This window comes from Haliaeetus albicilla, chromosome 1, assembly GCF_947461875.1.
Source record: "Haliaeetus albicilla chromosome 1, bHalAlb1.1, whole genome shotgun sequence".
Taxonomy (NCBI): Eukaryota; Metazoa; Chordata; class Aves; order Accipitriformes; family Accipitridae; genus Haliaeetus; species Haliaeetus albicilla.
Window position 1 is genome coordinate 53,995,740 of NC_091483.1, and position 17,125 is coordinate 54,012,864.

Here is a 17,125-nt window from a genome sequence, read left to right on the forward strand (position 1 = left end):
CAATAGTGCACACAAAGTAAGTCTTCTTACACTTCCATCCTTTAAATACATAATTAGAGCCAATTAAATAATTTGTTGAGAAGTAAAGGCTTTTTTACAGTCCTTCCTCTCTCCTTTTTTTCCCCGAGAGCACATTTGACCTGACCGTCAGCGACAGGGAGACTCCACAGCTTGTTCTGAAGGGCAGTTAGTGAATCAAGTGAGAGCCTTTTCCCCTCTTAATACCTTTACAGTAGCGCAAGCTTATGCGGAACACCATGCAGTCCAGTGGAAACAGAGATACTATTTACTTCTGAACTGGAATAGACATACAAGCAGGAAGCCTGAAAACAGACTAAAGCTTCTGTGATGTTAAGATGTTAACCACCATCTCATGTTGAAAGCAAGTCCTGTTTATTATAAACACTTTCACCAACCCCGCCTCCCCCATCCCCATTCCCCCCCAAAACCGCACCAACAAAGAGGTGAACAGAAGGACACCACATGAATCCAGCGCCACTGCTTGATAGCATGCTTGGTATTTACACATAGGGACAAGCTTAATACTGCTTCGGTCCATTCACATCATTTAACTCAAATAAATTCTGAATTTGTCAAATAATCTCTGCAAATCCAATGCAAGAAATAAAAATGAAATAAGTTAGCATCAGTGCAACTGAGAGATAATATTTGACAACTAACATAGGAAAACCTATTGAAATTAGAACTACAGTAGTAAGCTTTAAAAATAGCAAACTTTTTGACAACTTTGAAAAATAATCCAGATAATCCTAAACGAGCATATACTTTTCTATTTACTTCAAAATTTAAATCCATAAATTCTATACTGTCATCTCTTAAAAGGACCATTTCAAAAGGTACAGCAAAGCACAGCATCTGACGTAACACAAACTGAGGGAGATGAGGTTCCCACAGTGCTGCAGATAGCTCCCAGTGATGCCACAGGGAATTACTTACAAAAACATAAACCACAATAACCTCTTTGGTTTGGATTTGACTCGGCTTCACACATAACGCTGTTTATTATGACTGCCATAAAAATGGACAAAAGCAGCACATACATTAGCAGCAGCTCCTGCTTAAAAACAATAAGCACAGCACATTCCCCCCTCAGCCAGCTCCCCACTGACAGTATTCCAGACTAAGCCACAAAAACTCAACAGTGAGCTTTCGAATGACAAGACATCATGTGCTCCATAATCTACAGAATCAGTCAAATACTTACAAGGTTTCTTAAACAAATTGATCATGCCTACAATTTCAGACGAAGTCAGAGAAACTCCAGACTTGATCTTCTCTGAGGAGGAAACAAAAGCCATGAAATCACCAAAGAGAAGGATTTGTTTGGCTTTTTTTGTGGTTTTTTTTAAGAGAACTCTGAAGGACATACTGTAACATGATAGCAAGCTTGTAGAAACAGCCTCAAAAATCAAGCTAGGCATGTATTTCAGCACTCTGTTTTTATTTAGCACTCCCCCTGTGGAAAATGCTAAGGGAGATTTTAACTAGCAAGAGCCAAGGTGATTTCAGATTGATAGCTGAGACCTCCTGACTGATCTTTCATGCGATATTCATTTGGTACATTAGTTTATTTAACTGCTTTTTGCTCAGTATTCCCCAGCTACAAAGACAAAAATAGCTTACCTTTTCCACAAGGGCAATAAGGTATACCTGGAATACTAGGCAACTCTTTGTAGGTGCTATGAATAACAGCAGCAGTTTTTAAAAAGTCAGAAAAATCCTCTCATTATATTATCATCCATGTTTTTACCTTTACAAGAACAGTTTAATGTCAATAACTACCATGAAATCTGGAGGCTGCATTTTCCAAGAAAAATTGTGCCAGGCACTAATATTTTCTGAAGCATCCTATAGTACCATGAAATGGAGACAAGCATTAAGCAGTCTGTATTATCGTCATAAAAGAAGCAACAATGATGCAAATCCCTCTTAGAAAGCAATAATGTTTTGAATATAAAACCTAAAAAAGTCTTCATTATGCAGTCCTCAGTCAACACGGGCTGAGCCAAAGCCTACTACAGTACTTCCCTGTGCTCTGAATAAAACTTCCCATGGCTCCAGTAGCTCCTTTCGCAGAGGTGCCAGTCTTCCACGAATGGATCTTTGCAGCCAGGATGTAAGGGAAAATATACCCAGTAAAGCTAGGCTCCCAGATCTGTAGTTTGGCATACAAATACGTGGTCTAATTTTCAAGTCTCCCAGGAACCAGATAGCTTATAGTGCAGTAAAATCCTCTACAGGAAATTCATGTTTTAATGCTGTCTTTTCAATTCCTGCACTGTGTTTGTTCAAAATCATGTCTTAGAAGTTTGACCCAAAGTCCAGCAACAAGTGGCTAAGCTTAGGCCTTCACATCCCAAAGGTGTTTAGACCAAAAAGTGCTTCTCACAAGATCTAGAGAAAGATTGTACTTTCTTAATGTGAAACCAAATAATTTTATGGTTATCATCTGGTTTAAACAGAGGTCCTTAGCACTTGCATATCAATCACAAAGACTTTTGAAATCAGTAAGTTAAAGCCTTTAACAGAAGAAAACTTTAATTAATCTATTGTATATAGTGCATTCAATAATATCTGATTTCTTAAATCTCCCTCTGTCAAGTCAATTAAAAACACAGTTTATTTGGAGAAACATTGAAGAATTGCAGGCTGCTTAGCGGCCTCATTTTCCTAAGCACTGGAAATACAGACATATAGAATCATTTCCCCAAAACATAAGCAAATGGGATAGAACCGAAAATGACAGAAGATAAAATAAAAAGCTTGAGAGTAATATCCTCATGTCGCTCTCTCCTCTGAGGTATCTTACACTGATTTCTTTGGTAGATACATCAAGACTTATGTGTAATTATGACTTTAGCAACTTCTTTCTTTAGGGACACATTTTATTTCATTAATGAAACATTCTCAGGAGCCAAGAGAATGACTTTCACCCAATTTCATTTTTAATTAAAAAGAGCTAAAAAAAAAAAAAGGAACAGAAGAATAGAAAGATGAAACTACTCTGGTCTGACAAAATGCACAGCTTTTTGACCCATCTGAAAGTACTGCTTCCTCCACTCCAGCAGCTCACAGACCAAGATTCCCTGCAGCAAATAAATCACTTCACCCAGCCCCCTCAAGCCTTCCTCCCACAGCACTACACTAGATCTAGCACCCCTCCTAATAGCCAGCAAGCCAGGATTAATTCAGACCATGAGAGCTTACAATAGGGCTCAGGACCATCAGAAAGGCTGCACAGCTACCCCAGCAAGCACTCTGCAGATCACAGCTGTGGTCACTCCCCTGGGCACATTCTGCAGCTGTTCAAGTCCTTTTCAGTTTTATCACTTCAAACCCCATGACGGAGATTCACCTTGGAGACCAGCAGTTGAACATTGCAACATTGAAAAGCATTGGTGTCAAGAGGTAACTCTTAGAGGGACTACCTAATCTAGCATCAAAGTTGGAGATGCATGAATGACCCAGAAACAATCTCCTACCCAAGGACAATTAGCAGTGTTTAATCACCACACAAGGTTATCAGAGGACTTTTTGTAACAGCAGCTGAGGAACAGCATCACTCAGACAACAGGCATGAAGACGACTGGTGGACAATCCTGTGATGAGGCAGAAACCACTCTCCCTGTAACTTCCTAATACCAGCTTTATCTCAGTCATACCCAAACTGCCTGCCACCAGTGCCACAGCCTTTCACTGTTTAAGCAGGGATGAAAATTGAAACACAAGCTTTTCTTACACGTCAAAACATTAAGTGAAAGAGGATTAAAAGGTGAAGTGACAAAACTAAATGTGCAAAGTTTAAAAAGAAAAATAAAGGTTTTGACTTACATGAAAATAGGTTTTGATAGTTGAAGAGTGCAATGCAGTAGACATTTAAAAGGCTCTAGTTATTCCCCAGACAACTCCAGTTCATGTAAAATCAAAAAAATATTTAGGCACATGGCGTGGTTTGCTTTTACATTTTCTTCAGCAGAGTAATTAAATAATTCACATCACTGAATTGGCAGTGATGCCAAACTGAAATTTTTGCCCCCTCTTGCCAGCTTAGCTGACTTCATATTTCATCTTGACCTATTTTGGATGCGACAGGAAATCGAGACAGTGGGATTGCTAAAACCTTGTCATATGTAGTTGTAGATATTGGAGGTTATTGTAGATATTGGAGCACTAGACCTTTAACTCAGGAAACATGCTTGGTCAGAAAACTTACCTGCTGGTTAAAAACCCCACAGATTACCAACTCACGCAAGTGCTCCAAGCTACAGGCAACCAGTGGAGAATATTGAAGCTAGTAAGAGAAATCAAGTAAAAGAGAGTGGCAGACAATGAACCAGGCAAAAACCGCTTCACTGGAAGCCAGGAAGTTTCTGAAGGGTGGTTAATGATACAAAAGATGAGATGCATTATTTAGACAAAACACGTCTCACGGGAACTACTCGGGAGGCAATAAAGAGAGCTCTCAAGCAACATAGTTGGACTCTTGTGTCTCATTTGTCTCTTAAATCCTGGAGGTCCAAATGGAAAAACTCTCAAGTTAGCACAAGAAATTTGACAGTATATGGCATTTGCAATGGTATATACAGTCATCCACTTCTAATCTGCTTCTTCAAACTCTACTTGGTAATGACCAGCAAGGCTGCCTGGTGCCCACTGGGTGAACTTTGAGAAATAACTTTTTCATTTCCTTGTGAGTGGACAGGTGCCCCATTTACAGATAAACAGTCCCAACAGCACAGTCCTCAGTAGCAGCAAAAACACAAAGGGTCGAATGGAGCAGTGTCTCCCCAGAGATGTGCACCTCTGTCCTGGAGTGAGCACTGATTGCAGAGTGCCTACCAGCGCTCCCCACGACATGCTCTTCTGAAGGCAGACGGGGAACACCAATTTACCAGAGTTTTCAACACAACACCTCTCTGAAGCCCTGACTTTGTGCAAGCAAAGACAAAATGATTTTTTTTTTCATACCTTTACCAGAGCTCTGGGTTGGAAAGAAGCATCTCTTGTATTAATCAACATCCTTGCACTGAAGTAAAACCTGGCAAGTGTTGCTTCTTATTATTAAGCCACGAACCCTGTTTAATCTTGCTCTGTTATTGTCTTATCTATGAGCAGCTAAATTTCTACCAGGTTGGCTCAACTAACCAACTTATGTTGCTGTGGTTTTGACATTTCAAAAAAATTCTGTTACACAACCAGAGCAGAAATAAAAACACTCAAGCAGCTGAAAGATTAGAGCTGAATAAGAAGTGCTACAAAACAGGAACAGATTTAGGAATAATGAGGTCACCTCACACCTCAACACACATGAAGTTATTCTGTTCACTCAAATAACTTCACGTTCAGTAGTAGTCACAGCACAAAATACCACACCGTTTTAAAGAGACAGAAGCATTTTCAATACTTTGCTTGGAAAAAATGAACACAGAACAATACCATCATGTGTTACCCTTCCAGCTTTCTCCTGGCTTTACAGATGAAGAGAGAATTAAGGAGGGAGAAAAATGTTCCCTCCTTCCTCACTCCCTTCAAGTGAGAGACACCTAATCTGTGTGGGTGGTTGCAGCTCCAGAGCATGGAGCAATTGTGGCATTTATGGTGCTTCAGAGGCATCTTGCACCTGCTCGAGCACTCAGGTGCTGCTGTGGCGACAGCACAGAAGATCTCCTTCTCGCCAGGTATTTTGGCTTTTCAGCCTTTCTTATTCCAGATACATACAGCCTCTTCTTTATTTAGCAAGGGAGAGATATGGTATTAGCTTCCCACCAAACTGTCAAGTCACACAAAAGCAAAATTCACTGCCACATGGTCTGGCAGCACCGGTGTTAGGGGTTCCCTGGGAGCGTGGAGGAGGAGAGGACTGGTTGGAGGCAGGAAGGCAAAGAGATAGATGTTCAGCTGACTGAAGATGTGTGAACAATTGATGAGTGGACAAAAAAGGAAAGTGAGGGATCAACACAAGATTAAACCAGTCCGAATCTTCATCACATTGCTAATATCTGTGCAGCCAAGAGCTGGGTTTTTTGTTCAGGGTTTTTTTTTTTTTTTAAAAGACCCCAGAGACCACGCTTTTCTGAAAAAGAGAGGAGTGCAGCAGTCAGTATCTAATAAAAGAAAGTTCTAGATGTCAAAATTGCTCAAAAAGCATGACTGCCTACTGAGGTAAAGCATGATACTGCTATCCCTAAAAGGGAGTTGGTATCTAAGCAGATACAGATTGGAATCACTGACTCATCCACCCTGGGCCTTTAAAGCAAACTGATGAAGAATAAAGGGCTGACAGCAGGAAAAGAGGGGGGAGGAAAATAAGGAGGCAGAGGGGATTTAAACAAGATCAGCTACATGTGAATCCTAAATAAAGATTAAAATCACTGCCTTGTAGATTTTGGGATTTCTGAAGTCAAGGCCATGAAATTAGCAGAAAACTGGCAGTTCATGAGCTTGAATTATGACTTTTCAGGGGACAACTTTCAGCAGTATTTTAACTCTTAAGAGTTACCATTGCACAGTTCTTCCAAGCTTCTTAAAACTGTAAGGAGAAATTGGCATTTAGTGCAGGCATTTAAAAATCCCCACTCCCATTCCATAATTAGCTCAACCATCTATTTTAATACAAGCAACAAAGTCTTTCCCACAAAAGTCTTTCTACTTTTTGTACACCGTGCTGCCACCAACAGAGTCAAGCACTTATAAGAAAGATGAATAGCCTGGGTCTGTTCTGTTGCACTAATATGATAAACACTATTGCTGGAATGATCTTGGATGATCTTGCTCATCTAGCTTTTAGTTAGTTGATACAGATTACAAATCTTTAAAGCCAGAGAAAGCACTGTTAACTTCTGCTTCTGTAATTAGTGCTCAACATAGGTCAGATTTCTTTGCAGGTTAAGAAGCATTTCAGTCTTAGGAAATGTTTTATGCTTTTCAGAATTAAGATTTCCGTAAGAGTATCTCCTCATTCATACATATTCATACTCTCTTTCAACTGACTGAATTGTAGGCTTGTCCATTTACAACTTTGTATAGACATCACAAAGGCTATATAAATTTCCCTTAAGTACCTAATAGGAATTACAAGTTATTAAGCTATAGGTGATGATGAGTGCCTTTCATTTTCATGTGGCAGTCTTTTAAAATGTATTATCTGGTCTGTTAATTCTCAAATTGTTGGGCCAGTTTCCTTGGAAGGGTGCTAGTCTCCATGAGAGCAGCTGGGAATATGACTGGGGGAAATAAGTAAGATGTCTTCAGCCTATTTAACAACACTTCAACAGAAGTAAAATATACAGATGGTATTGTTTTCACTAATGATGTATGCAACTAAGACACCAAAACCCCAACTGAGGAATTCAGTTTAATTTATCCTCAAGCAACTTCCTGAACTGGAACCTAAAAGAATTGTTTTCTTTATGATCTAGTTTTCCATAATTCCTTCCTATGTTTCCATCACTGGAGATTTCCTTATGGCAGCTTTCTTTTTATAGCTTAAGAGAGGAAATACCATAAGTTTGGGAATAGAAAAGATTATATTTTGAATCCTTGAAGATAGTTTCATCTTTCAGCACTAAACTTTGATTTTTGCTGTGAGACTATCAAAGAATGAAAGGAGTAGGATTGTTTAGGAGCCTCTAAGTGTTTTCTAGGACAAAATGTTGCCAGAGAAAGTTTAGATTCAGTATCAGGAAAAGTTTCTCAACAAAGTATATTAAACAACTGGACACATACAGGAAGTGCAAGAACATTCACCTTGATAAGGTACTCAGAAATATAATGAAATTAACAGTCCTACACTTTGAAGAGGAAAGACAAAATAAACTGAATACAGTATTGCTTCATAGAGCCAGTTTCTAGGATTCTTTTGTTCACAGAATGCTAGAATTAAGCTGAACATTGCTACAGCTTGAAATAATGGGGAAAAAGAAGAAAAGAAAGGGAAGCAAGGAAGAAAATACTAAATCAAATCCTGCTGTAAAAACCTGTAACCTAGACTCCCTATACAAATACTTGGATCTTGCTAGCCCAAGCGATCAAATATACTCCAGACCATGTAAGAAAGACACTGGGAGACCCATCTGCAGTAAGAAGGAACTGCAAGACCAGCCTGGTCAACTCTACAATTTTCAGACACAGGCATAAGCAAATTCCTCGCAGTAACTCATGAGGAAGGAAGACGCTTCCTCTATAAATAAAATGAAAATGTGTTCTGTCTCTTTAATTTACAACCAAAAAAACAGTTTATTTTTACAGTACCTGAATCATCAGTACCCAGTACCTCAGAGTGAACATTTTGGTTAGTATCCCTTTCAGCTGCAGCCATGTTTTTTTGTGGGTGTTTTTGTTTTGGGGTTTTTTTTTCAAATGTTACTGAAACAAGAAGTATAGCACAACACATTTATATAACCACTGAGATTTTGAAATCAAACATGAGGTTAAGCTTCCCTTATTTTTAAATCATCTTTCATGCAGTAAAATGTCTTACATTTTAGGCTGCTTTGGAACTATGCAGTAGCAGTATTGTGAGGGTCATTACATTATGTGAAAATTATAGCTGTGCTTCATAACAAAATGCAGCAGCACCAGTAAGTCACCCCTGCAGGAATCACAGAGCCCTGTAAGAAGAAGGTCATATTGTGCAGAGCATGTTTTCCATCTTACTGTCTGTATTCCTTCCTCTGATCACTAATGGAAACAAATAATAGTATTATATATTTATATAATAAATACTTTAAATGATATTTGCAGTATTTCTATTTAACACAATAAGCAAATAGTGCCATACATGAATGCTATATTAAACAGTTTAATAGTGTTAAACAGTATTATGGTATAAAGCACTGTATTAGCTACCTGAATGCTGTAGAATTACAAGCAAATCTTTTTAAAGAAAGTTATTTTCTTCAAATTACATTATCTAGTTGCATGATTTCCATACTTTAAGTTTCACCAAGGAGTAAACAACTACATTAACAGGCTCAATAAAAGATACTTTTACTGCCTATGTTACATAGGAGTATTATAATGGCACATTATATCTTCCAGATCTAAAAAGATGATAGCCATTAAAAATTACAGCATTTGTCCTTCTGCAAAACATGTAGTCAGATTAAAGTAACAGTTTAAAAGGCCTTGAAGAGTTTTTCTAGTAAAACTTGCCTGTGGGTTATAAATCTTTCATATTCTTACTTCATCACCAGAACCTTTTTTTTTTTTTTTTGAGAAATCTTACTTTTACACAATAACATATGCAATATGGAAAAAGAGCAAGGTACAAGACAGCACTATTGACATTGTTTTATCCTGAGTTATATCAACAAAAATTACCCACCTCAGCAGGACCCTGCAGTGGGAAACATTATCCAACCATGACAGGAGAGTTCAGCTTCCCTTTCTACTTAATGATAAAGATGATGGAGCTGAAGAAGGACCTTGTCTTGAAGACACCTCTGCCTACTGCCAGTTCAGGACATCACAGATCCCCCAGAAGATCAAGCAGTGTGGTGAAACATGAAATAAAAATAAGAAAGTACGCACAGGCAGCATTTTAAAAGCTGCCTAGGTCTCCGAGCTGCACTTCAGCTGAGAGATTCATTCAGATGGAGGGGAAGAAGGCCATAGGGCATTTTAGATCTCTGAATACAGACCAGATAGTCAGTCCATTGCCAGTACTGAATTTAACATGCTGTATCATAATTAGGTCTGATATCTACATGGGTGTCTTTTTCTTTTAGAACTTCCCAAAGAGCTTTACCTTTCTCCATCCTAGTCAGCCACTAAAGCCCAGAGCTATAGTGAGCTTTCAGCTCAAGGAAGCACTAAATCATGTTAAAATTAACCATGTGATTCTCTTTTCCTGAGTTAAGGCTTCTAAGATTATTTAGCCACTGCTGGACACTTAAGGCAGGACATCACAAACACAAATACCGCTTCAGCAAAGTCAAATCAGGATTTGTGTCAGTTTTTGACTGTCCCAAACCTACAAACCTGAATTCCTGAGTACTCTTAATATCCAGATTTGAACTTTAAAACTCTAATGTAGGAGCAGCCAAACAAAAAATAACCATAGGGAATCCTTTAATTGACTGAGTTCTAAAAGTACTAGAGGAAGCATAAATCACCTATTGTCCTCAGATAATTTTGCCTACAGTACTCTTCACTGATACTCTCTCAGAATTCAGCATAGAAGAAATCAAAAGAACATAACCTACAGATTAACTAAACCTGGATTAACTGCATAAGCTCCTGTCATCAGCAGGACCACAAAAATAAAAATCCAAACAGAAACTGATCTAGATTTTGCAAACATGGCTCCTGGCCTTGTGAAAAAATTGACTTGACACAAGAAATTTTGAACACATTGAAAAAACTCAGGAACCAGTCAAGCTTCACAGTTTGGGCCCCATTTTGAGATATAAACTGCTCCAAAATACTTCTGGCGAGCATGGAAATCTTGCTTGGAACTATTGAATCTAACTAGGAACAAAGCCCACAGTTCCACTTACAACTTGGTAATTAAAATAAAGAAACAGATTTAATTAGAACCAAGCAATACTATGGCAATCAAATAATTTCACAAAAATTAGCTCTGCCTTAGAAGCTATTATATTCATGTTTCTCAAATTCTTGCTTTATAGAGAACACAAAGACTCAAAAATGCATAGGCATCTAGAGGCTGAATATAAACACTGCTCTGATATTAACATAGATATACCATCCATCTTATCCGAGGGAAGTAAAAACAGAAAAAAATATTCTTGCAAAATTAGCAAGACAAGTTTTTGCATACTGGGTAGCTTCCTGGGGAAACAGAGCAGATGCAAAAGTTAACTTGTTAAGTTATATATCAAGAGGTTTAAGGAACATGAAAAATGTGACATGGCAACTTCTTTTGTTCATTTGTTGTTTTATTTACACTTGTCTTACAATTATTTCAAAGCAAGTTGATCAAGAATAACACTGTTCTTCAGCATGATAGTATTACCTTTCAGAGGAAATTTCTGTAGAGAAGCTTGTGCCATTTGCTTGGAGCCACTCTCTCCAGGCTCTCTTGGAGATCCCAAAATTGTCAGGTGTAGCTTCCACATTACAACAGATCTCCCCCTACTGCCCTCAACTTCCCTGCCAGAAATAATTAAAAAACTCCAACCCCCTCAACTTCCAAAAGCTTACATGTTGCCAGCCTGGTAAATATTAGGTACAGATCTCACAACTCTTAGAAAGAGAAGGACTAAATACCTAGGCTCAGAAGCTGGTAGCCTCCAATTCCTTATAAGTTGGCCACATAGAGAAATACATACAACTAGGAGATTCCTCAAATGATATATGAAACAAGTACTTGATATTTACAGCATAGTTTTCAGATTATCAAAATCTTTAGAATTTTTACTGTAATTATTGCCCTACAACAAACAGCAGATGGATTTAACTATCTGAGTTTTCAACTCCTGCTGCAAAGTTCTGTGTGGTTCTGCAGACAGTGTGATACTCTGAACTAATTAGTTAGTTGCGTATCAGAAAAAACTTTCCATGGAACTGTGAACATCATTTCAGATTGCTGCAACTCTCAGGTCATCTTCTTGGTTGTTCTTCTTCAGCCATGGAGGAGACAAAGAAGTTGGTTCTTTCTGAGTAGGACACTCATTGGAGAGAGCCACACAGTGGGCAGATGTGGGTGTAGTAAGCACAGATGAGTTTTTTAGAGTTTTCCACATGGTGCAAGCATGGGGCTACCCAGCTGAGCTCTACAGCTCACCACCCCAGGTCCCAGACCCGCATGGCCAGAGGCACCAGGTGAGCAAACCATGGACTAAATGAGCTGCTTTCTCTGGTGCGTGGGGTCACTCCTGCACTGGGCTAGAATGAGGACATGACATTGTTCGGCACGAAAGCAAGCTAAGGCTGAATTGCAGAAGAGCATGAAATCAGAGTCTGTTTACAATGAAAGACTTCCTGGCTGGTTTTGTGATATTAAATTTGAGAAGACAACCAATTCCTTCACATTAAGAATATGTAGAGGGTTCACAAATATTATCACTAAAATTCATTGGAAGTGTAACACAAAAAAAAGTCTAGGATCCTCGAAGATCAATCATGAACAAATGCTACAACAAAATGCTGACTAAACCAAGGTCTCTGTCTTCTTGACATGACCTCTTTGTCATTAAAATAAGGAAATAGATTATTTGCATAGCTAGTTATTGCACAGTGACTCATTTAATAAAATCCTTGTTGTTTGTACTTTCTCTAAAGTGACTGAAAGAACACAATCAAATGTATCCATAGTCATCAGTTACTGTAAGAAAGAAATCTGAATTGGGTAAACATATAGAACAAGAGAGGCAAAAGAAGGAGAACAAGAAATTAATGGAATAAAGGGGGAAAAAACAGCTTTGGATGATACAAATGACATCAGTAATAGAACACAGAAGAACAGAGGCTTTCCTATTGTTCCACTTTTTTTGAAGAATGAAAACAAAAAGTGTGCCTTAAAGGAAAACTGAAGCCTCTGGAGAAGCAGGATAGGGTCACCAATAAATATGAGTCTGAAGCTGTAAGCATTTTAACCTAGAAACTGTGAAATGGCAGAATGAGCTAGAAAAAAATGTATGTATTAAAAAAAATAAAATACTAGACTTCAGTAAACTTGTTCAAAAACTGACTAACACAACATTTACAATGATTTACAACAAAGAGAATCTTATGAATAAAGCAAAAATCTCTACTCACAGTACAAATTATTTCCTGTTAAAGTTTTGGTCCTATTTTCTGCAGTAAAAAGCAGAATATTATAACAACAAGATATGGGTGTGGGTTACAAAAGAACACTGGGTACAGTCAGAAAAAAACCCTAGCTTTACTTCTCTAAGAAAAAAAAATTATATGCAAATTCTATACAGAAATATATGTCTGGCATGCTTTATTTATGTAATTCGTTTTAGCCAAGCTGGAGATTATAATGCAACTGACCACTCTCATAGACTGCTCTTTGAATATTTGTGTTTTAAGCCAATGGGTATTGTATTTTACTTGGCAAACTATAAAATGCGCTATTTGAAAACTGCCCTTTTGCTTGCAAAAATGAAATCTATTAAAAGGAAACAGAAGATAACTCAGAATCTGTAACCCTTACACACATGTGGTATGGAAATATGAGGTTACAGAGAGCAGGTAGAAAGCATCCTGCATTCACAGGGCACTTTCCATTGATGGTGGCACACTTCGTATCTTCCTGCTTTGAAAAAATAAGAACACATCCTACCCATAATACATTAACAGACAACATCTCACAAATTGGTATTTCAAAAACACCTGTGTACCTTCAGCTGAGGTGTAGTGGGTTTTTATGGTAGAAAAATGTCCTTATGACTATGACCATCTCAAGAAAACAGAATCTTTTTTTCTTAACAAGCCAGTGTATTCCAGCTGATAATTTCAGAAGAGTTGTCAATGATACCTGCTTATCATTCATTCTCTTGCCACATAACACACCAGTCAAACATACATTTTGGCAAGACAGTCACAAGTAAGGCAGGACTTCTAGTTAACTAATAGTCTTTGTTAATTTACAGGGTGTTACTGGTTAGACAGGACAGATTCTCCAAACCACATAAATAACTTTGAATAACAGAACCATAATATTTTGTGCAAAAGCAAAGTCAGCATTTTTAAATTAGATAGACACTGAACCCAGTTTTATAGAAATGCAGTGTAGAGTAGGGTGTTCACAGATGAAGTCATTGATGAACACATTTGCCCTGGCACCACATTCTAGAATGGCTGCTCTAGAAAGAAATTATAACCTATAATTCACAATTCCAATGTTCTTCCCAGGCCAAAAAAGAAAGAGAGAAAAATACCCCAACAGTATGTTTTAACTGTTTTCAGCTTCTTCCAACACTTTTTAGAACTGAAGCATCTAAGGAAGTAGAGTTGTAAATATTTTACAAATAACCAATCAATCCAAAACCTGGCAAAAAGGAAAACAGTGCAGATCTGTTCAGATAAAAGCCTAAATGGTGGACTATTACTTAGCTCTAATTCCCAGCGTCAGCATTCTACAAACACACTGTATATCTGTCTTGGCAAAATAAGAGTTGCTTGGTAGACCAGAGACTACATGAATCTTTGTATGTCTAAGAATAACTTCAGTGGTTGAAATGAAAGAAAGTATTTACTGTTGTGGGCAATACTTGTTTTCTTTTTTCCAAAATATACAAAATAGCTATGCAAAAAATAGTTTTAAGTACAGTAACACATGCATTACAGTCTTCCTTTAACTTGAAAAAGCTCTTTTTTCTAAGTTTCTGTTTATAACATGCAGGTTAAAATAAGTACTTCAGTATTCAATTACTATCTAAATTTTCACTTCTGCCTTCAACTTAATGAAATGTTAAATGAAGACATCGCTTACAGTGTTAAAGGATCAGCAGAAAAACATTTCCTTACCTTTTTTTAAAATGGGTTGTGGTATTCTCTACTTTCACGCAGTCTTGCACTCCCTCTGAAATGGGGATTTTTCTTTAATATAAGTGATCAGGAATCAGGATACACTGCTAGGGACCAGTGGTTAACATTCTTCTCCCAGACTGCCTAGGCATAAGGGAAAAAGAATTTTAGTTCACCTTTTCTAGGCTAGCCTAAGAGCATTTTTTTGTTTTCCCTCTTTTGAGGCGTGCTTATAAGTCAAGCAATTCCTGTCTGCCACACCTCTTGTAAATGGTTTGAGACGTTTGCAGTACAAAAAAAAAAAAGGGAAGAAAAAAAAAAGTTATTGCAACCCGAGAAATTTTCATTAGCTTTGGATTTCCCTCTGAGACTTTCATACAAAATGGTCTTTCTTTACTCTTTCTAACCAGTCAAATAGCAACACTTTCTTATTTTTCCTTCCAAACAGTCACATCCTGCAGTTCTAAATCAATTATATCTCAAGAAAAATGTCACTGTTTTTACTGTAGTTTTTGCTGAAATAAAAATGCAGTATTTGACTCTGGTTTCTCAAGAGGAAAAACTAATAACTTCCAAAAATTAAAATGAGAGCTTATCATAACTTTGATTTTCCTTCTACTAGAGTACATAAAAATGAGTTTTAATTATTTTTCTGTCAAAAAGCATGAAATGCCTTTTTTTAATAGAAAAATTATCTTATTACAAAAAACTCTAACTATAGTAATCAATTTGAATACACTGCAAAATAGAAAAAATTTAAGCAGCTGGAAACAACTTGTAAAATTGCACAGAGCAACTGAGCTACTTCTTTAACAGATGTTTTCCTTCTGGTTTCCTTAGTTTTTAGTTTTATATTGAAAAATTTGAAACCAATTTTGCAATTTTGAACAAAAGCATGATGTAAAATTTTCCTCAAAAGTTTTTGACCCTTATTAGGGATTGTTATGCTTCATTTTACATATAACTAAAGGTAAGTATCAGGTAGGGATTTTGTAGCAACTGTCCTATTCCCACACTCTTAACAGTAGTATTTCCTATATTCGTTCATCCTTATATCCTCAGGCAGCTACAAATAAAAGTATTCTGTCAGAACAATGTAATTAGGGTATCGGCTAAATCTTGTTCCATTTGACAAGACAAGGATAAGTGCATTGGCAATCAAACAGAACAGCTTGCAGGCATTAAATTGTGGGGTTATTAGCCCCAATATTCAACTACTGCTGAAGTTCATGGGCTAAGTGTTGGTGGGCGCTCTCAGGCTGCCAGGACAGATTACCTGGATCCATGCTGATCCTAGCAAAGGCATCTGGAATAAGGTAAAGTTCATTTAAGCTGAGAAATGAGAAATTAGCACCTTGTTGACTCTGCACTACTCATAACATTCAGGATGTCTTCCAAGGTGTGAATGAGATCTCAAAAAGCAATATGAAAGCATCCTGACTTTGTCAGGCCAAATTAAAAAAAAAAAAAAAAAAAAAAAAAAAGGTACTTCTAAGGCATATGACAAACTGTGAAGGTTTCGAACAACTGGTACTTGTATGTAACTGCGAACTCCAGTTGTTAAAAATCTCGTATACACACATCAACCTCAAATCTAATTTTCACATGTAGACTCAGCACTACCCTCTTGTTTATGGGCACAAGATGCAGTACTGAAAATAGCATGTGCAATGGGTTGAGCATGGAAAGATTGTGGCCTGCAACAGGATATCAGGTCAATGTTGTTCTAGCAGAACAGGCAGGTATGTATTTGCTTTTCCACAAAAAGCCCTCCCAGTAATCAATTGTCAGTGCAAAGATTTCTATTAGTTCATAGCTGTAAATCTTGCATGCAACCAACTAAGACACGGGTTGTTTTACTAACAAGTTATAGTACACTTTGATACCATGGTTTAGTTTTTAAATTAAAACCAAAACCATAAAAACCCTCATGCACTTCTTTGGTGGCCACTAAAACATTCATTTCTCTGTACCAGACACTGAGATGGTTCTGTGGTGCACATCATACAATTCCGTAACTTTGCATTATCCTCTCTGACAATTCCAGCACAACCTCTCTGACAGCCCCTACCCTGCAGACGTTGTGTTGTTAACTGGCAGAGCAGAGAACATCTCTCAGTGGGACTGTCTGCTAATTTCACATGTTTCCCTGCCCTTCCTGCACCAGACTGACTTATGCTAATGGTTGCGGCACAGCAGACGCTGGGAGTTCAGTGCACCTGCAATAAAGCCTGCTGTAACTGAGACTTCAGGTCTATCACCTTGCGTGCATCCCAAGGGGAGCAGCAAATCTACCGGTGGTTGCCGTTATGGAGTGTCAATTTTCATGCTGGTGGTTAAGGTTTTGAAGCATGCGAGCAATGGACCAACCTCTGAATTAGTTCATTGTTCTTGAAAATCAGAATCTAAAGGACTTTGAACTCCTAGGTATAATACAGACGCCCGTTGTTCAAGGCGCAAGAAAAAAAAAGCACACCCAGTGTTGAAGACTAAGCTCAAGAAGCGCACAAGGAGATGCTTTGGCAGTAATAAACAAAAAAGGTCTTCCTTCTATTTAATAACACTTTTTCTTCTCAGGCGAAGAAGGGGAGACAGGTGGATAGGGAAACACTTTAAAGAAAAGGAAATTCTTGCAGACAGGCCAGCATGGAAGATTTGGACC

General features: G+C 37.8%; 1 protein-coding gene across 4 annotated transcripts in view; it reads right to left on the bottom strand.

Annotated features, from left to right (window-relative positions):
• The window catches only part of CRACD (capping protein inhibiting regulator of actin dynamics), a 139,801-nt gene that overhangs the window by 62,429 nt on the left and 60,247 nt on the right, over nucleotides 1-17,125 (bottom strand). For 3 of the 4 annotated variants that reach the window (XM_069789607.1, XM_069789590.1, XM_069789600.1), the window contains exons 2-3: nucleotides 14,464-14,607; nucleotides 1,226-1,297 (exon numbers count right to left, since the gene is read on the bottom strand). In XM_069789607.1, the coding sequence (XP_069645708.1) occupies nucleotides 1,226-1,250 (25 nt within the window). In that variant the 5' untranslated portion in view covers nucleotides 1,251-1,297; nucleotides 14,464-14,607. The remainder of the gene's footprint in view (nucleotides 1-1,225; nucleotides 1,298-14,463; nucleotides 14,608-17,125) is intronic. The other variant, XM_069789616.1, reaches the window with a different exon arrangement.